Source organism: Canis lupus, chromosome 9 (assembly GCF_011100685.1).
Source record: "Canis lupus familiaris isolate Mischka breed German Shepherd chromosome 9, alternate assembly UU_Cfam_GSD_1.0, whole genome shotgun sequence".
Taxonomy (NCBI): Eukaryota; Metazoa; Chordata; class Mammalia; order Carnivora; family Canidae; genus Canis; species Canis lupus.
Window position 1 is genome coordinate 15776225 of NC_049230.1, and position 23080 is coordinate 15799304.

General features: G+C 36.3%; 1 protein-coding gene across 7 annotated transcripts in view; it reads right to left on the reverse strand.

The window, feature by feature from the left end:
• TANC2 (tetratricopeptide repeat, ankyrin repeat and coiled-coil containing 2) overlaps positions 1–23080 on the reverse strand; it is a 369540-nt gene that overhangs the window by 309415 nt on the left and 37045 nt on the right. For 6 of the 7 annotated variants that reach the window (XM_038546935.1, XM_038546931.1, XM_038546938.1 and 3 more), the window contains exon 2: positions 126–219. In XM_038546935.1, the coding sequence (XP_038402863.1) occupies positions 126–192 (67 nt within the window). In that variant the 5' untranslated portion in view covers positions 193–219. Of the gene's footprint in view, positions 1–125; positions 220–17934; positions 18446–23080 lie in introns of those variants that run through there. The other variant, XM_038546932.1, reaches the window with a different exon arrangement.

A 23080-nucleotide genomic window follows, 5' to 3' on the forward strand; every position in this document is an offset into this window, starting at 1 on the left:
TTTTTTTCTAAATTAAATAAACCATTCAATAAATAAATATATGAAGTTGTAGCATCAATTCAGACCCCTAAAAGAACTTCTCTTTCTGAAGTATCACACAGAATAAATGTAACATAGTCACTTACCACTTGATCTGTTTTTACGACTTGATTTCCCTCCAGTAAGAAGCATCTTGAGACTATTCCGAAACATGGTTGTGCTATTCTAGTACTCACAAAACTGTAAAAGAAAATATGGGAATATACATTAGAAAACTTGATTTTCTATTCAAAACACTATTAATAATTAATTTTAAATGCACTATAAGGAATTAACTATGTTTAAGTATATACTACAGAAATATTAACAATATGACAAAAACATTTAATTAATCTAACTTAAACAATTTAGTATTTCCTTAAAAATATACTCTAATACTTTGAGTATCCTAAGAGATAAAAGTAGATATCACTAAGGTTACACAGAAATAGATGAAAGAATTAAGTAGCCCCTTCCGCTTCCACTTGACTCTTCTTTTCTTGGACAATTTTCCCATATGCCCAATACACACATCCCAAAGTTTAAGAGTCTAGAAACTTACGGCAGGTGCATATTTTCCATTGGTCAAGCCAGAATCCCACCTCAAAGACCACTATATACATGAATGAGTGCCTAACCTCCTTATATCCCAGTTCTATCAAAGGAAAATTCTTCTAGTTGTGCTTCAGATTATGTCCTCTCTCACCTCAAGGATTTTTAGCCAAAAAACATCTGCCTTTTCTTTCCCACACAGCTTTAATTTTTTCTCTCTACTGAATCATTCCCATTATAACATAAACATGCCCATATGTCCTAACCAAAAACAAGTAAGTAAGCCCTTCTCTTTATTCCCACATGGTCCAATTATTGCTCCTATCCCTAGACTTCATGGCAAAATTTCCAGAAAGTGTTGTATTTGGTGCCTCCAGCAGACTGAACAAAATACACATGAACTAAAACAGAGGTTAACAAAAAATATCCAAACCAAAACACTGAAAAATAAAGGTTGAAAAATGTAAGAGAGAATAAGAGGCCTTTGGAACCCAATGAAAGGTTCTACCACACATATCAATGAAATCTCAGAAGAAAGGAGAGAGAAAATAACAAGTAATATCTGAAGTAATAACAACAAAGAATTTCTTAACATTAATGATAGACATAAAGTCAAATCTTTAAAGAGCTGGAGGAAAAAAATAATTTAAATAAGCAACAGTCAACACACGAAATAACTTTCAACAGAAATTAAGAATGGCAGAAGACAATGGAATGACTTCCTAAAAATTCTAGAAGAAAATAGGTGCCAATCAAGAAATCTATTCACAACTTAAAATATGTTTGAAAACTGAAAATGAAATAAAGGTGATTTCAGAAAAACAAACAAGAATTTATTAGTAAAAGAAATACTAAAAGAGGGTTCTAGCAACAGACAGAAAATGATACTAGAAAAAAAAGCATAGAAATGCAAAAAGGAAGAGTCATAAAAAAGGTAAATGTTGGGAAACATGGATGAACAATGACTATAGGGACGCCTGGGTGGTTCAGTGGTTGAGTCTGCCTTTGGCTCAGAGAGTGATCCCGGGGTTCCAGGATCGAGTTCCGTATCAGGTTCCCCAGAGGGAGCCTGCTCCTCCCCATCTGTCTCTGCCTCTCTCTCTGTCTCTCTCATGAATAAATAAATAAAACCTTAAAAAAAAAAAAAAAGCACTGGGTGTTATGCTATATGCTGGCAAATTGAACTCCAATAAAAAATACACACACACAAAAAAAAAACCATAAAAATAATTATATTACCAGCTTGTTAAGTTTACATTTTATGTAGATTTAAAATGCATAACAATAACAAAAAAAGGTTAGAACTGGGATAAATAGAGTTAAAGTTTCTAAGATATCTGCATTATGCAGGAAGTGATAAAACTAATAATCTGCATCAGACTGCAATAACTCAAAATTAATGTAGTAATTTCTAGGATAACCATTAAGGTTAACTGAAGTGAGAAAAAGAATAATTAAAATATTTCATTGAACCAAAGAAGGTATAAAGTGAGAGAAAAAGCATAGTGCACACCAATGAAATATAAAAATATAGATGGTAGCTTTAAATTCAAATTATAGTTATTATGTTAAATATTCACTCCACTATAAGACTACTTAGTGTCATAGAAAGATTAAATATAAGATAATGGGGAAAAGCATTTCATCCAAAAAACAATTAAAAGGAAGCTGTTATAGCTATGCTAATATCAGGCAAAGTCAGCTTATAAAAATAAAGAGAGACATTTCTTAATAATTAAAAAGTCAAACCAACAAAAAGATATCATATTTCTAAGTATGAATGAACCCAATAACAAAGCTTAAAAAAATATAAAGCAAAAATATACAAGACTAACAGAGGTTATGGACAAATCCATAATCAGATGAGAAACTAACGCATCTTTGTCAATAGCTACAAGAGGAAGAAGAAAAAAATTACTAAGATACAGGTTTGATACATGATTAACCAACTAGACTTCATATACATAGTATATCCTTCCAAATAAAAACAGAGTATACAAATTATACACAAAATACATAACAAAATGGATCACAGACTGAATCATAAAACAAGTTTCAACAAATTTCAAAGATCTTAAGTCTTCAAGAATATATTTTCTAGCTACAAGGCAATTAAGCTAAAAGTGAGTAACTTTTAATTGAGAAACTCCCCTACTACTTGAATATTAAGTGACATACTTCTAAATAACATGAGTCAAAATAAAGTATATAAATACAATGGAAATTTTAAAATATTTGCAATAAATTATAATGAAAATATAAATTATAGAAACATAAAGAATGAAACTAAAACAATGCTTGTAAATAATTGTAGAGAAGAATGCACATAATTAGAAAAGGATGAAATCAATATCTAAGCTTCTATTTTAAAAAGTTCAAAAACAAACAGCAAATCAAAGAAAACAGAAGAGTAAAGAGTAGAAATCAATGATATAGAAAACAAATCCAAAACAGATAAAATCAATGAAGCAAAACATTGGATTTCTGAAAAGTAGTAAAATTAATAAATCCCTAGCAAAGCTAATCAAAAAGAGAGAGAGAGAAAGAGAGAGATTGCCAATATGAGAAAGGAAATAGGGGACTTCATTTCAGACACTAAAGGCTTTTTAAAATAAGATACTATACCAACTTTACACCAAACTTAATGTTTTATACAAAACAGGTTTTTTGAAAAATACAAATTACCAAAGCTGACACAAAACTGAGCAAAAAATCTGAAGCAGCCGTATCTCTATTAAAGAAATTGAACTTATCAAAACTCCTCCCAGAAAGAAAACTACAGGGCCAGATTATTTCATTAGTGAAGTCTCCTGAACATTTAAGGTATAACAGTATCAATTTTTATACAGTTTCCTTAAGGAAATAGAAGGAATACTTCCAAATATATTTTATGAGGTAGTATAATCATAATCCCAAAACCTAACAGAAATTACGAAAAATTATAGACCATATACCACATGAACATAGACTAAAATATCCTTAATAAAAGACACTGAAGGGGATCCCTGGGTGGCTCAGTGGTTTAGTGCCTGCCTTTGGCCCAGGGCGCGATCCTGGAGTCCTGGGATCAAGTCCCGCATCAGGCTCCCTGCATGGAGCCTGCTTCTCCCTCTGCCTGTGTCTCTGCCTCTCTCTCTCTCTATCATAAATAAATAAATAAATAAATCTTTTTAAAAAATAATAAAAATAAAAACAAAAATAAAAATAAAAAAATAAAAGACACTGAAAACTATAAAAGGTTGCTTTAAAAAAATAAAGAATAGGGATCCCTGGGTGGCGCAGCGGTTTGGCGCCTGCCTTTGGCCCAGGGCGCGATCCTGGAGACCCGGGATCGAATCCCACGTCGGGCTCCCGGTGCATGGAGCCGGCTTCTCCCTCTGCCTGTGTCTCTGCCTCTCCCTCTCTCTCTCTGTGACTATCATAAATAAATTTTAAAAATTAAAAATTAAAAATAAATAAATAAATAAAGAATAAAACAAGAGATATACCACGTTCATAGATTGGAAAGTTCAATATTGTCAAAATGTTGATTCTCTACATAATGTCCTAAAGAGGTAACAAAAATTCAAGTTCCAGTAGGCATTTTTTTTTTCATAGAAAACTGAGAAGCTCATTCTAAAACATATACGGTAATACAAGGAGCCTAGAACACCCAAAGCAATCATGGAAACTAACAAAAAAGCTGGAGTATTTATAGGATCTGAATTCAATACTTACTCTATAGCTCCAGAAATCATGACAGTATAGTACTCTCCTAAATATCATCAGAAGATAAACAATACTGAATATGTAGTCCAGAAAAAGACCTACACTGATATGTTCTTTTTTTTTTTTTTTTTTGACCAAGTCATTATTGAGTAAAGAAAAGTCTTTTCAACAAATGGTAGTGGAACAAACAGATATCCATTCTTTAAAAAATTAACATTGATCTGTGCTTCACACTATACATGAAAATTAAGTCAAAACATATCAAGCATCAAACATCACACAAACACTAAAATCATAAAGCTTTCAGAAGAAAACTCAGGAGAACATCCTTATTATTTAGAAATAGGCAAAAGATTCTTAGAGCACAGAAAGTAATAACCATAAAAGAGAAAAAGATACATTTGGAATTCATTAAAAATTTTAAAAACATCTGCACATAAAAAATATCACCAAATGAAGAGGCAAGTTACAAACTGGGAGAAATTATTCACAAAACATGTTTCTAACACAGACTGATATCCAAGATATATAAAGAACACCTACAATCCAATAAAGAGACAATCAAAGTTTCCAATGGGTGAAAGATTTGAACACTTTTAAAAAGAAGATATATGAATGGCCAATACATATACTGAAAGAGATTAACACAATTTGTCATTGGGAAAACACATAGCTACCACTATGCTCTGCCAGAAGAGCAAACTTTTGAAAGACTGATAATATCAAATAGTGACCAGGATAAAGAGCAAATGAAACTCTTAATACATTGTTTCAGAGGTAAATAGTACAATTGCTTTAGACAGAAGTCTAGAAGTTTATTAAGTTTATTAAAACTAAGCATATTCCTAACATATGACTCCACACATTACATATTTACCCAGGAGGAATTAAAACATATGTGCATAAAAAAACTAGTATAACAATTTTCATAGCAGCTTTAACAACCCAAAAATAGCCTAGGTGTCCATAGGAAAATGGATAAACTGTGGGATTTTCATATAGTATGATACTACTCAGCAATAAGATATGAACTATTTGCATATTTAACAAACAAATCTAAAAATATGCTGAAATAGAACCCTATATAAGGCAGCCTGGGTGGCACAGCAGTTTAGCGCCACCTTTGGCCCAGGGTATGATCCTGGAGACCCGGGATCGAGTTCCGTGTCGGGCTCTCTGCATGGAGCCTGCTTCTCCCGCTACCTGTGTCTTTGCCCCTCTCTCTCTCTCTCTCTCTCTGTCTCTCAAGAATAAATAAAATCTTAAAAAAAAAAGAAGTTTGGAATACACAGATGTATGCATTTGTCAAAATTCAGCAAATGTTCACATAAGATTTGTGAATGAAACTGCATATGTACTTTACCTCAAAAAAAAAGAGTAAAAACTGAACTCTAGTTATGACTTTCATGCTTAAATATTTAGAAGAAGCATACTGACATCTCCAATTCCTTGAAATGCATCAAAAAATAAGATGAGGGCAGCCCTGGTGGACCCGCAGTTTAGCACCGCCTTCAGCCCTGGGTATGATCCTGGAGACCCAGGATCGAGTCCCATGTTGGGCTCCCTGCATGGAGCCTGCTTCTTCCTCTGCCTATCTCTCTTTCTTTCTCTCTCTCTCTCGTGAATAAATAAAATCTTAAAAAAAAATAAGATGAAATGATGGATAGAGAGATGATGGTAAGGCAGATATGTAATAAAGCAATTACAGCAAAATGTTAACAGTAGATTCTAAGTAGTAGGTATACACATGTTAACTGTAAAATTATGTTACATTTTCTATATATCTGAAATTTGTTATGTACAGTAAAAACACACACCCACAAAAAAACTCTAAGTCCAGATCATTTCAACAATGAATCCTATCAGCATTTAAGAGAGAATACCAATCTTACACAAACTGTTCCAGAGAGTAAAAACAAAGAACACTTCCAAACTTGTTTTCCAAAGACAGCATAAGCTTAATAACATACGTCAATATGGTTATTACAAGAAATAAGTTACAAAAAAGAAATTACAGGGCAGCCCCGGTGGCGCAGCGGTTTAGCGCCGCCTGCAGCCCAGGGCATGATCCTGGAGACCCTGGAGTCTCACATCAGGCTCTCCGCATGTTGCCTGCTTCTCCTTCTGCCTGTGTCTCTGCCTCTCTCTCTCTCTCTCTCTCTCTCTCTGTCTCTATGAATAAATAAAATCTTTTTTTAAAAAAAAGAAAGAAATTACAGACCTCTCTTTTGACATAAATGCGAAAACTCTAACAAAATATTGGCAAAATGAAATCTATCAATACACTGATCAGGACCAAGTGTGAGTTTAATCCAGAAATACAAAAGTGATTGAACATATGAAAATCAATATAATTTACCACATTAACAAGAGAAATAAATCATACTATCAATAGATAAAGCAAAAGTAATTGATGAAATACTCATTCATGATCTAAAAAAACTTGTACAAAACTAGAAATAAGAGAAATTCTTTATATTTTAAAAGTATGCCTTTTTAAAAACCTGTAGTAAACACTATTTAATGGCGAATGAATAAAAATATTCTGCCTGAGATAAATGATATGACCACTTCTTATCACCAGTTACACTCAATATCATTCTGAATATGAAATACAAAGAATGGAAAAGTAGAAATAAAAATGCTACTATCTTTTTAAGAGTGTATTTATTTATTTGAGAGCAAGAATGGAGAGAGAGAGAGCGGGGAGAGAGAGAGAGCATAAGCAAGGGTGTGGGTAGAGAGAAAGGGAAAAGCAGACTCCCTACTGAGCAGGGAGCCTGATGTAGGGCTCAATTCCAGGACTCTGGGATCATGACCTGAGTAGAAGAGAAGGCAGACGTCTTAACCAAATGACCACCCAGGTGCCCTAAAAATGCTACTTTCAGGGATCCCTGGGTGGCTCAGTGGTTTAGTGCCTCCCTTCTGCCCAGGGCGTGATCCTGGAGTCCCAGGATTGAGTCCCACATTGCGCTCCCTGCATGGAGTCTGCTTCTTCTCCCTCTGCCTGTATCTCTGCCTCTCTCTGTGTGTCTCTCATGAATAAATAAATAAAGTCTTTTAAAAAAATGCTACTTTCACAGACAATATGATCATATACTTAGAAAATCTAAGAGAACTTATAAACTATTAGAATAAGTGAGCTTAGTAAGGTCGCCAATACAGTGTAAAACATAAACAGGTGAAAAAGAAAAAAAAAAACATAAACAGGTGAACACCAATAAATGACTTATCCTTTTAATCACTGAAGATAAATAAGGTGAAAAAAAATGTTTCAAGCATTTAAGAAATATATTCATCTTAAGAGCTATGCTAGTTACTTTCGCCCCCTATTTAAGAGACTACATGATGGACACCTGGGTGGCTCAGCAGTTGCACATTTGGCTCAGGGAATCATCCTGGGGTCAGGGACAGAGCCCCATCAGGCTCCCTGTTGAGGAGCCTGCTTCTCCCCCTGCCTGTGTCTCTGTCTCTCTCTCAGTGTCTATCATGAATAAATAAATAAAATATTTTTAAAAAATAAATAAGAGACTGGGATGTAGAAATTCTAAGTTTGATATTTATATTTCACTAAAAACTGAAAAACCTGAAAAAAATATATTTTATAATTTTATATAGACTTCATGTTTTAAAATATATTATAAAATTTAAACAGCAAGTCTTTTAACTCTTCAATTTGTATTTTCTTGAAAGAGAATGAACAATTATTTTTTATATACAAGATTTTCTGTGTATCCAAGTATAAACAAAATATGTAAAATACTGTACATATGATCTCATTTAACCCTCATCAAAACCCCCTTAAGATGGGTGGTATTTGCTTTATTTTAAAGAAAAATTTGAGGTAAAGAAAAGTGAAATAGCATGCTCACAGTTATGCAGCTAATATTTGAACCCATGCTTTTTGTCTTCTTCCTCAATGCCTTGCTTAGAAAAGGAATACAATAAATCTATTTAAAACATTAACTGAAACTATAAATATCTAAATCTAGTGATCCAAATTAAGTCTCAGAAGTATTACCCCATTTGAGTCCCATTTTTGAAATACTGCTTTTTATTTTGTGTAGCACCAGCACATACTTTAACTTATTTTACCTTAATCTAATGAATTAAAAAAAAAATAGTAGTAGTAGCAGTGTTATAGGCTGGCATTAGTCTTCACAAATCCAAGAAAAATTATGACAAAACACACTGAGGAGGAAAAGAAAAGATATCCTGCATTAGTGGACTCTATGATGTCCTATCCAGATCCCCACTATAGGATCAGAGCACTCATTCCTCAGGTGTTAATGGCTCAGAGCTGCTCCCAGCCTCAGACAACTGATCTAAGCTCAATATAGCCACCAATGACATACTAATACAGGGGTACAAAAGAACAGCTCCTTTAACTCAAGGGGGAACAATTTTTTGTGGCATGAATTATTCCCCAAAGCCCTCACTCATCTCTTCCTATGCTTTACTTTTCTTCAAATTCTAATCTGTAAATGATATATACCTGTTTATTGCCATGAAGACATGGAAACTGCTTAATTAATTGCTGCAAACTGAAGAATAACGCCTGGTAAACAGAGGTGTCATATAAACATTGATTAAATTAATCGATTGTATTGCTAAATCAAATTCCCTGAGGGAAACCTGGTCTTACTCTTTTTATCCTCAATGCCTAATTCATGGGAGGCTCTCAACACTTCTTGCATGAATAAATAAATGAATGAAAAATTGAGCAAAGACTTGATTCATCAGAGTACTAACCTGTTAAAGAGGTAAGCAGGCACAATGTAAATTTCAAAAGACAAGAAAAGGTTATGAATTAACTGTAACAATGGGCACTACCTAGGGTCATATTATACCAGGAACTGTCAGGGAAACACAGAGAAATTCTAGGCAAGTTTAAATTTTTACATGAGAAAAAAAACCACAAGAAATTCTAGTCATATTTCAAACTTCTGCCTCAAACCTACCTATATATGTTCAGTTCTTCAAAGTTTCAAAAGAAAAAAAGTAACAGCACAGATTATTAGAACCATTATTTAAAACTTACTAAGACTAGGAGCCAAAAATAAATTTAAAATCTCATGTCTAAAAATAAACCAAGACAATAAAGTTAACCTAAGTAAAAAACGGATGATGGGTGCAATAAAATAATTACAATAATCACTTTTTGAAGTATATAGGTTTTTTTCTTTGCTAGTCCTAAAATATTTTCTAAAAATTGACTGAAGTGTATAAAGAATGAAATGAAACATAAAATACTTATTTAAAACTAATTATCCATCTCAGTTACACTTTGATAAAATGACTTTCTTATTCAAGTTAACACATCACCAGAAAATTTATTGTAATAAAATATTAATATAGAAACTCCACAAAATTGAAGCTAAGTGGGAAATGGCAGTTTCATCTAATTGGATTTATGACAGTAATATATGGCTAAATTTCATCTGACTTTTCCAAATTATATAACCAAATTTTATTTTTTTTTAATTTTTTTTTTTTTATTTATGATAGTCACACACAGAGAGAGAGAGAGAGAGAGAGAGGCAGAGACACAGGCAGAGGGAGAAGCAGGCTCCATGCACCAGGAGCCTGATGTGGGATTCGACCCCGGGTCTCCAGGATCATGCCCCGGGCCAAAGGCAGGCGCTAAACCGCTGCACCACCCAGGGATCCCATATAACCAAATTTTAAAATGGCTAACTCTCGCAAGAGAAATCAACAAATAAACTCCTGGCAAGTGAAAAATTTCTGGCAGAAGGTAACAAAGAAGCCATTCACAGGCCCCCAATCATTTCTAATTGTCTTATACTTAACTGATTCAAACCTTATGTTATCTACATGGCCCCTAAGCTTTTATGATTACAACACCTGATCTAAACCATTGAAGGAAAGTATTGACCATTCTCCTCTAATTGGTCCACCAAGGCTGGATATTCAAAACATTACTCAATATATTCTTGCACTATTTTTATTAGTGGATGATCAATTTTCATTTTCAGTGTTCATCCCTCCTTCATAAAGACCTTTTCTTACCCTTTTATTCAAAAAAAGGAGAACAATATCCCCCTTCATAAAAATGCTTATGTAATAATAATGAAATAAAAGTATAAAGCACTTCTGTACTATTCAGGCTAAATAATCATGGTATTCCCCTTAGCTTTTCCACGCAGGGCCTTTTTTTACTCTATAAGCTTTTCACAAATATATATTTTTTTCTATATCCTTCTCTATTCTGAATGGATGATATTTTTTTTCTCATTTTTGGCTTTGTGATGGATGAGTTTATTCTTATTTTTTGTTTTCCAATTCTAGAAACAAGTTTCTCGACATTAGAACTATGCCTAATGGATAAAACTATACCACTGAAGTGCTTTTAAAGTTCTATAAGATCTGAAGAAAATATTGCATATAGTAAGAAAATAAAAAATAAGGAAAAGTAAGAAGGAAGATATTGTCTGTAGAACACTAATTACAAAAACAAGAATGCATACTGATTCAAATGACGGATTAAGTATTGTCTTTCCTTACTCAGGCAACCAACAAAAATCTCCTTTTATGGTTTTCTCTACAATATTAATTTGGATATTGCCTTTAGAATCCCCTTGGAAACAACCTGTTAAAACTAAAAAAAATAGGGCAGCTAGGGTGGCTCAGTGGTTTAGCGCCACCTTCGGTCCACGGTGTGATCCTGAGACCCAGGATGGAGTCCCATGTCAGGCTTCCTGCATGGAGCCTGCTTCTCCCTCTGCCTGTGTCTCTGCCTCTCTGTCTCTCATGAATGAATAAATTTTTAAAATCTTAAAAAAAAAAAACCTACAAAAAATAAACTAAGTATCTTTAAAGTAAATGCTACCCATTTTCAAGCATATTTCAATTTAGAGCTTCCTTCAGAGAAATTTTTGTAACGCAACAAAACACACACATTGGGATCCCTGGGTGGCGCAGTGGTTTAGCGCCTGCCTTTGCCCCAGGGCGCGATCCTGGAGACCCGGGATCGAATCCCACGTCAGGCTCCCGGTGCATGGAGCCTGCTTCTCCCTCTGCCTGTGTCTCTGCCTCTCTCTCTCTCTCTCTGTGACTATCATAAATAAATAAAAATTAAAAAAAAAAAAAAACACATTTACAAAATTTCAAGAAAACTTTTAAACATTATGTGAAAGGATGCTGTAGTTAATGATGAAGACATGATGGAAATGGAACAAATGGGTAATATTTTATAATACACAGTTTTAATGAAAGAGATGCCAAACAATACATATCCTTGAATTTAAAAACACGTATTTTTTAAATATCTAAAAGATAGTATAATTCCGTACACACACACACACACACACATATGTATGTATGTGTATCAACACCCTCCCCAGATTTCTCCCCATTAGACTAAGCTGCCTAACTTCTAAATTTCAACTCAATCAAATATTTTATCAAGTAGTCTGTCCAGAAGATTTACAAATGAGTGAGCTCTCAATTCATCCCAGATTCTGGATCTTTATATCATGGGCCAAAGATCAGTAAGTCCCCAGTTTGCCACTCCTACCCAAACACAGCTACCAGCATCATCTGAGCCCCTGCAGGCTGCACTGCCTAAAAAACAATGTGACATAGGCAGATAAGATAGTAGTATTTAGAGTGGTGTTGAGGGAAAAAAATTGTTTTATTATTATATAATGTCTGTTCACTGTTAAAGATAGGAAAAACAATGGAGTACTTGGTGGCTCAGTCAGTTAAGCATCAGACTCTTGATTTCAGCTCAGGTCATGATCTCAGGGTCATGAGACTAAGCCCCACAACAGGCTCCACACTCAGCACAGTCTGCTTGAGATTCTCTCTCCCTCTGCTCCTTCTGCTGCTTGTGCTCTAAATAAATATATTAATTAATTAAATCTTTAAAAAAATAAAAGACGGGGGATAAAAAAAGAAAACAGAAACATGCTGGAGTGCTTGGGTAGCTCAATTGGTTGAGCATTCGAATCTTGATTTCAGCTCAGGTCTTGATCTCAGGATGGTGGGATCAAGCTCCATGTCAGGCTCTAAGCTCAATGGGGAGTCGGCTCGTCCCTTCCTTCTGCTCCTTCCTTTCTCTCACACTCTCTCAAATAGCTAAATAAAATCTTTTAAAAATCATAAAATTTCTTTTAAAAAAAGTATGCTAGAAAAGAATGTTGAACCATTCTTTTCAAAAAGAATGATTCAACAATGAAATAAATTATCACTATTAATCCTCCTTTGGTCTCATCACTTTGCTGAAAAGTGCTGCATCAACTTTCAATAAAAGCTTGGAGACACCAGCTACAAAGTCTACAAAGACTTTTTTTTTAAGTTTTCACAGAATAGATTTGAGAATACAGGAATTTTCATTTTCTGCCAAAAATATCAAAGAAAAAAGAATACTGTTAAAGCAAGATGTTTTACAATTATTAAATGAGAGAGGGATCCCTGGGTGGCGCAGCGGTTTGGTGCCTGCCTTTGGCCCAGGGTGCAATCCTGGAGACCCGGGATCAAATCCCACGTCGGGCTCCCAGTGCATGGAGCCTGCTTCTCCCTCTGCCTGTGTCTCTGCCTCTCTCTCTCTCTCTCTCTCTCTGTGTGATTATCATAAATTTAAAAAGAAAAAATTATTAAGTGAGAGGATGAATGCAAAAAAAAAAAAAAAAAAAAAAAACCAACAGATGACAGTGCCCAAACTCTAATGAAGATGAAACTGATCATGTAATGGAAATTTTAGACTGTGAGTCTTGAGATCACCATATAACAGATGAATTTTCTCACATTCAATAATCAATGAGTAAATTCTAGAAATGTAAGGTCATTGATAGAAATAAATCATCAATATACTGAAAATCAATCAATGTAATACACCATACTAATGAAGGACAAAACCCTAATAATCACCTCAACGGAAGAAGAAAAATCATTTGACAAAAGACTATATTCTTCCATGACAAAAACACCCAACACACTTGGAATAGATGGAAACTTCCTCAATCTGATAAAGAGCACCTATGAAAAACCTACAGCTAACATCATCCTTAACGCTAAAAGACAGACACTATTTTCCCAAGATTAAGACAAGGGTAACTGCTCTTATCACTCCCATTCAACATCATTATAAAAGTTCTAGCCAGGACAATTAGACGAGAAAAAAAAAAAAAAGAAAGAAAGAAAAGTATCCAAAGAGGAAAGGAAGAGGTAATTTGTCTAAATTCACAGATAACATGACCTTATATAAGTCTAAAGAATCCACCAGAGATCCCTGGGTGGCACAGCGGTTTGGCGCCTGCCTTTGGCCCAGGGCACGATCCTGGAGACCCGGGATCGAATCCCACGTCGGGCTCCTGGTGCATGGGGCCTGCTTCTCCCTCTGCCTATGTCTCTGCCTCTGTGTGTGTGTGTGTGTGTGTGACTATCATAAATAAAAATTAAAAAATAATAATAATAATAAAAATAAATTTAAAAAAAATTTAAGAATCCACCAAAACATTAGTAGAGCTAATAAAAGAATTCAACAAACTTGCAACAAAAATCATTTGTATTCTATACACTAGCAATGAACAATACAAAAATGAAATCAAGAAAATAATTCCATTTGCAATCACATCAAAAACATTATTTAAAAAATTGGGAATTTATAAAACAAAAAAGCATAAGACTTGTACATTGAAAAAAAAACTTTAAAAAAGACTTAAACAGAAGACACCCCATGTTCATGGATTAGAAAGCCTAATATTGTTAAGACAGCAATAATCCTCAAATTGATCTACAGATTCAATGCAATAACCTAACAAATTCAAGGTACCTTCTTTGCAGAAATTGATAAGTCAATCCTAGAATTCATATGGAAATACAAGGAACCCAAAAGAGCCAAAACACTCTTTAAAAAGAACAAAGTCAGTAAAGCGCACCCCCCTCCCCCAAAGGTATCCAAATTCTAATCTCTAGGATTTATTACCTTATACAGCAAAAGGGACTCTCTGTAGATGTGATTAAGTTAAGGAATTTAGGGATCCCTGGGTGGCGCAGCGGTTTGGCGCCTGCCTTTGGCCCAGGGCACGATCCCGGAGACCCGGGATCGAATCCCACATCAGGTTCCCGGTGCATGGAGCCTGCTTCTCCCTCTGCCTGTGTCTCTGCCTCTCTCTCTGTCTCTGTGTGTGACTATCATAAATAAATTAAAAAAAAATAATAAAAAAAAAGTTAAGGAATTTAATAAAGGGAGATTATCCTAGATTTTATCTAGATGAGCCCAATATAATCAATCACAAGAGTCCTTAAAACAGGAAAAGACTGCAGGAGAATCTCAGAAGGTGTAATGACAGAAGACAGGTCAAAGTGGTGTGGCCATAAGCCAAAAAATGTAGGTGGCTACCAGGCACTTGAAAAGACCAGGAAGAGATTCTCTGGTAGTACCTCCAGAAGGAGCACAACTATGCTAAAACCTTGGTTTTAGCCCGTATCTGAACCATTTCAACCTTCTGATCTCCAGAACTGTAAGAAATAAGCCACTAAATTTATGTTATTTGTTACAAGAGCAATAGGAAACAAATACAATCATAATGGCAACCAACATGTATAACATAGTTACTGTTACAACAACCTCTCAAACACCTATGAAAGCATGCAGGGTCACTACACTATTAATGTGGCTGTCCAAATGCTGTGTTATTTAAAAACTGTTTACTGTACTACTCTACAGGTCTATCTTTTTATATGCAAGAGCAAAGTTTTCAGTTCTCAGTAAACACACTGGATTTTTTTGGAGGGGAGGTGTCACCAGTTTAAAATGATTTTATACTTCTTATAGCGAGTTATTCCACATCATTTATAACTCAGATTAACAGTCAAACTGAAAGACAATGAACTAGTAATACACAATTGTGACAAAAATAAACCTCACAAACTGATTAAAAATTTACACCATATCTGGGGCACTGGGTAGCTCAGTCTGACTTCAGCTCAAGTCATGATCTCAGGGCCCTGGGATCAAGCCCCAGGATAAGCTCCCTGGTCAGCAGGGAGTCTGCTTGTCCCTCTGCCCCTTCCCCTGCTCCTCCCCGCCTCTAATAAATAAATAAAATCTTAAAAAAAAAAATTTACACTGTACTTAAAGAGTTCACAGACACCAGAGTCTCATACCACATAACAAGAGCACTGGTGTATGACATGGACATGTAAGGTGTACAGAAACCTAAATCTTAGCCTCAAATCCTGCTATCAACTTATAAAATGTTAAAGTTTTCTAGTTAGACTACCAAAGAAAAAGAGGAGCACATGAATGAAAATGTGGCATGCAATAACACAAGAAAATACAAGAAAATATACGTAGAACTCCCCCCGCCCTCCAGATTTTGGGAAGTGGTTTCAACAAATATGGAGATATAAATGAAGGCTTTTGAGTCCTAGGAATCAGTCTCCTCTGGTCTTTAGTTCTCAATCTCCAAATGAGAATACTGGATCTACCATTTCAATCACTCTTCTACCAAAATCCTAAAACTCCCTAGCACCTTTGTTCTCTGGTTCCACACACCAGACAAAAATCAAAATTCAAGTTGATTCGTTCTACCAAGGCCACTAACCACTACTGCAGAAAGTTGCATAATTAGCCAGACTGGACTGATACACTAGAAACCCATGGTTGCAAATTTCACGGACCCTTTTCACTTGTTCAGTAATCTACTATTTTTCTCTAGTCAATTCCTTCTGAACATTGGTTGACTCTCCATTTCTATCACACTCAGCCAATGTTTGGCTCCTATAACAATAAGAAAATTACATGTCTTCAAAATTATCAGAAAGAACTTCAACTACCTACCAATAAACATACAAATTTAAGCCCATCAACACATAGCTTCTCCTCCTATTAAAATAAGTGTATTACTTAGATGAAGAGGATTAAAAGTACACTTGTCTTGATAAGCACTGAATAATGTATAGAATTTCTGACTCACTATACCATACACCTGAAACTAATACAACACTGTATGTTAACTATACTGGAATTAAAATTTTTAAAAAAGAAAAGCATATAAATTCATTCCAGAAGGAAATGTGTTATCAATCTAAATAGGATAAAAATAAATGTATCACTCTCACTAACACTAAAAACAGACAGACAGATAAATGTATTACTGTCAAATTCTCTACCTTTGCCCTGCATCCCACTCCCTTCCATTCTTCCTAGGATCTTTTATATTTGACTTCTAGATTTTGAACTTCTTCCTTTAATGGCTCCTTCCATCAGCATTTCCCTACACTCAAGATCCTCCCATCTTAAAAAAATAAAAACATCCTTTCTCAATGCCCTCCCTCTCTAGTTCATTCATTGCCATGACTCTGTCATCTATTATCTCAATAACCAAATCTCACGCTCCTCTGATTTTAGTTAGTACTTTCTAGCCCAGTTCATTAGCATCATCATTAATTTGTTCAATCATCCTTTATTCTTTCTCACTCATCTAATTTTTCTAACCAGTCAGCATACATCTTCACTCATATCCCAGACTAGATTACCTCTGGCAATCATAACTCCCAAAACTTAAACACCTTGTTCTTGATCTTTTATAACACTAATAACTTAGTGTTTGACTTCCACACTAAACATATGTATGTCCCATGAAGCAACAGACCATGCTTGTCATGTTCACTGCCACCTCTGTACTTACACACTGACTGGTATATACTAGAGGCTCAATAAATAATGAATAAATGAATGGCAAAATCAAGGCTAAGCCATACCCTACACCTGATGATATACATATTTAAATATCATAAATCAATATGAGGTGTATTTTCTAAAACACTGCAGAATAAAGGGGGCATGTATCCATTCATTTACTTAGCAAACATTCATTTTCATGCTACCAAGCTCCAGCACTGTCCTAGGTGCTAATGATACAACAATGAACAAAACAGTAGTCTGTTTCCTCATGGAGTTTATGTTCTAGCTAACCAAAGGAAAGGGATGTTCTTTAAAAGAATTCAAATCCAAGATAGTACAGTAAGATATAGTTTTCGTAAAACAGGGACTGAAAACAATCATTAAAAAAAAGAATGAGGGACACCTAGGTAGCTCAGCTAGTTAAACATCTGCCTTCAGATCAAGTCATGATCCCAGGGTCCTGGGATTGAGCCCCAAGTCAGGCTCCCTACTTAACGAAGAACGTGCTTTTTTCCTCTCCCTCTGCCCCTCTCTCCCACTTGTGCTCTCTTGCTCTCTTTCTCTCAGATAAATAAAATCTTTGGGGAAAAAAAAGAATGAAATTAAAAGACAAAAAGGGAGATAACTGACATAAGGAAGGTTTACCTAAAAGGGAACACAAACACATATGTACACAACACACAGTTGATATATATGAGGAAGAGCTAATACTATGAGAAATCAATCAATTTAGCAGTGCAGGGGCACAGTTTGATATACTTGATACTTATATACTTAACATACCAGAATTCAGAAGCCAGCCACTGGTAAACACTAAACTGCTTTCTGTTTCTATGGATTCACCTATTCCAGATACTTCATACAGATTTCCACTTATTTTTAAATATAATTTATCTTTTTCTTGGAAAAATCATCTTATAATTTTTTCAATTTGTTAACCAAAACTTACATGCAATATTCTCTTATTCTTAATCTCTGTTATATCTCTTTTTCACTCCTACCTTCAACTAAGAATTCTCATTTTCTGCTATTTATCAGGCAATCTTCTAGGTATTGGAAATATAAAGCTTGAGAAAAAAAATAGCCAGACAAGATTTCTGCTCTCCAACCTAGAAGTGAAAAGAGACAGTAAGTAAACAAATGAATACATGATCTAATTCCAAGTAGTGAAAAATGCTATGAAGACAAATAAAGAATGGCAATGTTTAGAGAGTGAAATAGGGTACTATTTTACACAAATAAGATTAGGGAAAGTTTGTCTGAGAGGATGACATTTGCAGAGATCTGAATGAAATGAGGATGTAATCCTTCAGAATGTATATGAAGATCTAGGCCAGAGAAAAAGCAATTACAAAAATATTGAGGCAGGAACGAGCTTGCAATGTTCAAGGAACAACAATGAAGGCCAGTGTGGCTGGAGAAGAGTAAGAAGGAATGGTAGATGAGGTCACAGAGGTAGCCAGGGTTCAGATTATAAAGTATACTGTAGATTTTGGTAAAGACTGAATTTTATTCTCAATATGATGGGAAATCACTAGAGAATTTTCATGAAAAGCTACTCCATAATGAAAAGATTACAGGCGGGATCCCTGGGTGGCGCAGCGGTTTGGCGCCTGCCTTTGGCCCAGGGCGCGATCCTGGAGACCCGGGATCGAATCCCACGTCGGGCTCCCGGTGCATGGAGCCTGCTTCTCCCTCTGCCTGTGTCTCTGCCTCTCTCTCTCTCTCTCTGTGACTATCATAAATAAATAAATAAATAAATAAAATTAAAAAAAAAAAAAAAGAAAAGATTACAGGCAAGATCAATCAGGAAGCTTCTGGAGTAGCTCAAGTTAAGAGATTATGAGGATTACCATCATGACATCTAACTCTTGGTTTCGGCTCAGGTCATGATTTCAGGGTCATGGGACTGAGCCCTGCATCAGGCTCCACACTCTGTGGGGAGTCTGCTTAGGAGTCTCTCTCTAACTCTCTACCCCCCACTCCTGCTCTCTCTAAAATAAATAAATAAATCTTTTTTTAAAAAGGGAGTGTTCAATAAATATGTGCAGAATGAACAGTAATAACTAGACTACAGAAAGAATAAGTTGCAATGACATCTCTCCCTAGTCCATTCCTTCCCAGGACAATGAGCAAAACACACACACACACACACACACACACACACACACACACTTCATCACACCAGGACCCTGACCCATACAGAACCAGCATATAGAGATTATCAATATAATAATAATTCACCAGAGTTTTGCTCTAAGAGACAATATTTAGTAAGATAAAGATTTACCTTGTCAATATATCATTCTGAGACTGAACTAGCTATTTGCAGGATTTTAACCACCTCTACGCCTATCTTGACAAAAACACTCTTTTTAGTGAAAAAGAAAGACATGATTTCAGAGAAACACATTACTGTGCTAACAGCCATAATAAACACAGTGAAAAATTACTCTAGGCCTTATCTTCAGGAAGGTGGTTACTCAGAGGCCTCCTTGATAAGGGTAACCTAGTTTCTGTTAACCTTCTGTCTAATACAATGTGTTCTAATAAATTAAGTCCACCACAAGAACTCCTCCCATTTGTTGGTAAAAGAGATCAGGAAGTAATCTCTGAACTCCAAACTAAAACTACTCTGACTCCACACCGCCTAAGATTCAACCCCATAGCATTGCTTCCAATATCTCCTATCCTCCCTAAGGCTGATGGGACAAGTGAAGATTGCAATAAGAAAAGCTATATCAAACTCATTATGATGAACAAGCCACAACCACTTTTCAGTTGGTCTATCTGCTGTACCTGGCTCACATACACATACCCACAAGATCTGAATGGGGTGGTGTTGGTGAGGTATACTATGGAATACCTGGAATTTCTAAAAGATTTCTGGGGTTAAGAAAGTAGAAGTTACTACACTTCAGCAGCATGCAGACCCTCCAAGTCTGACCATACCAATGAATTGTACCAATTGCGACACTCTGATTTTATAAAAAGAAATATATACACTTAGTCTTTGACCATTATTCTAGACACACGGCTCCTAAAACCCTAGTAATTTGCTAAAAGAGTGGAAATGTTCCTTTGTTACGTTAGTAAGATGACTTTTGGAAAGCCTCTAGGTAACCTCAGGATAGGGGCTGTTTGCCAAGAGAACCAAACCTGTGATTATAAGGTTGAAACTTTTAGTCTCACCCACAGACTCTGGGGAAGAAGGGAAAGGCTAGAGGTTGAATCAATCACCAATACCCAAAGATTTAATCAACTGTGCCTACATAATGAAGTCTCCATAAAAACCCAGAAGGATGGGGTTCAGAGAGCTTCCACATGGAGATTAAGGGAGAGTGGTGCACCTAAAGAACAGGGAAGATCCATGCCCCTTCCCACATACCTTGCCCTATGCATCTCTTCTATCTGGCTGCTCCTGAGTTAGAATCTTTTATAATAAACTAGTAATCTCGTAAGTAAAAAGTTTCTCTGAATTCTGTGAGCCACTCTCGCACATTAACTGAACACAAGGAAGGGGTCTTGGAACCTCCGATCTATAGCCAATAGGGTCACAAGCATAGGTGACAACCTAGACTTGCAATTGGCATCTGAAGTGGGCTCTAGGAGGGATAGGGCAAACTTGTAGTACTGAGCCGTTAACCTGTGAGATCTGACCCTATCTATAGGTAGGGTCAGAATTAAGATAACTGCTTTTTTGCAACGGGTTTGCCGCCAGAACACAGGTGTCATGAAAACCACTGCTAAACCTAAACCAAAATGGGAAAGGAAAAGACTCACATCAACATTGTCGTCATTGGACACGTAGATTCGGGCAAGTCTACCACTACTGGCCATCTGATCTACAAATGTGGTGGGATCGACAAAAGAACTATCGAAAAATTTGAGAAGGAGACTGCTGAGATGGGAAAAGGCTCCTTCAAGTATGCCTGGGTCTTGGATAAACTGAAAGCTGAACGTGAACGTGGTATCACCATTGATATCTCCCTGTTGAAATCCAAGACCAGCAAGTATTATGTGACCATCATTGATGCCCCAGGACACAGAGACTTTATCAAAAACATGATTACAGGCACATCTCAGGCTGACTGTGCTGTCCTGATTGTTGCTGCTGGTGTTGGTGAATTTGAAGCAGGTATCTCCAATGGGCAGACCCGTGAGCATGCCCTTCTGGCTTACACACTGGGTGTAAAACAACTAATTGTTGGTGTTAACAAAATGGATTCCACTGAACCACCCTACAGCCAGAAGAGATATGAGGAAATCGTTAAGGAAGTCAGCACCTACATTAAGAAAATTGGCTACAACCCCGACACAGTAGCATTTGTGCCAATTTCTGGTTGGAATGGTGACCAACATGCTGGAGCCAAGTGCTAACATGCCTTGGTTCAAGGGATGGAAAGTCACCCGTAAAGATGGGAATGCCAGCGGAACCACACTGCTTGAAGCCCTGGATTGCATTCTGCCACCAACTCATCCAAATGATAAGCCCTTGCGTCTGCCTCTCCAAGACGTCTACAAAATTGGTGGTATTGGTACTGTCCCGGTGAGTCGAGTGGAGGCTGGTGTTCTTAAGCCTGGCATGGTGGTCACCTTTGCTCCAGTCAATGTTACAAGTGAAGTAGTCTGTTGAAATGCACCATTTGAGTGAGGCTCTTTCTGGGGACAAATGTGGGCTTCAATGTCAAGAAGGTACCTGTCAAAGATGTTCGTCGTGGCAATGTGGCTGGTGACAGCAAAAATGACCCAGCAATGGAAGCAGCTGGCTTCACAGCTCAGGTGATTATCTTGAACCATGCAGGCCAAATCAGTGCTGGATATGCACCTGTGCTGGATTGTCACACAGCTCTCATTGCTTGCAAGTTTGCTGAGCTGAAGGAAAAGATAGATCGTCGTTCTGGAGGAAAGGGAACCCTCTTGCACTGTTGGTGGGAATGTGAAATGGTGCAGTCACTCTGGAAAACTGTGTGGAGGTTCCTCAAAGAGTTAAAAATAGATCTGCCCTACGACCCAGCAATTGCACTGCTGGGGATTTACCCCAAAGATAAGATGCAATGAAACGCCGGGACACCTGCACCCCGATGTTTCTAGCAGCAATGTCCACAATAGCCAAACTGTGGAAGGAGACTCGGTGTCCATCAAAAGATGAATGGATAAAGAAGATGTGGTTTATGTATACAATGGAATATTACTCAGCCATTAGAAATGACAAATACCCACCATTTGCTTCGACGTGGACGGAACTGGAGGGTATTATGCTGAGTGAAATAATTGGAGAAGGACAAACATTATATGGTCTCATTCATTTGGGGAATATAAATAATAGTGTAAGGGAATAGAGGGGAAGGGAGAAGAAATGGGTAGGAAATATCAGAAAGGGAGACAGAACATGGAAGACTCCTAACTCTGGGAAACGAACTAGGGGTGGTGGAAGGGGAGGAGGGCGGGGGGTAGGGGTGACTGGGTGGCGGGCATTGAGGGGGGCACTTGGGATGAGCACTGGGTGTTATTCTGTACGTTGGCAAATTGAACACCAATAAAAAATAAATTATTATTACAAAAAAAAGAATTAAGATAACTGCTCAGGGGTGCTGAAAAAAAACATATCAGATTGACCAACTGATGTGTCAGATAATAACATCAATGTTGTTGGTTACTAAATGGGGTGCAATATCTAACCAAGCTCTATAATATGCACTGTATTCTAATTATATACAATCAGAAGCTCTGAGGGCCCAGGGGACCACCACCTACATATCTTAGCCAGCACCTTCCAAAGGGTGATGATAAACAGTTTTGATCTCAGCAATTTACCAAAACAAAAATGGGATGAAAGAAACAGCTGTAAGTCAGAAGTAATGTATTCCCACTCCCATTAGTGGAAATATAGTTTTTGTAAAAAAGAGAACAACAGAGTTAGAAAAATCTCAGGAATTCTAGAGGACATTTTCAAAAGACTGCTCTGTCACAAGTCAATTATTTAAGGGACCATATTAAGTTTGTTTTAAAAATTGGCATGACATCCAAGTCTGAGTCTATACAAATATCCCAACATCCAGTTGAGACATAACTTTCTGGAAGGACTTACAAATAATAGGAGAAGCAATTCTTTAAGGCACTCTCTCAGCAGTTAAGACTCTATAA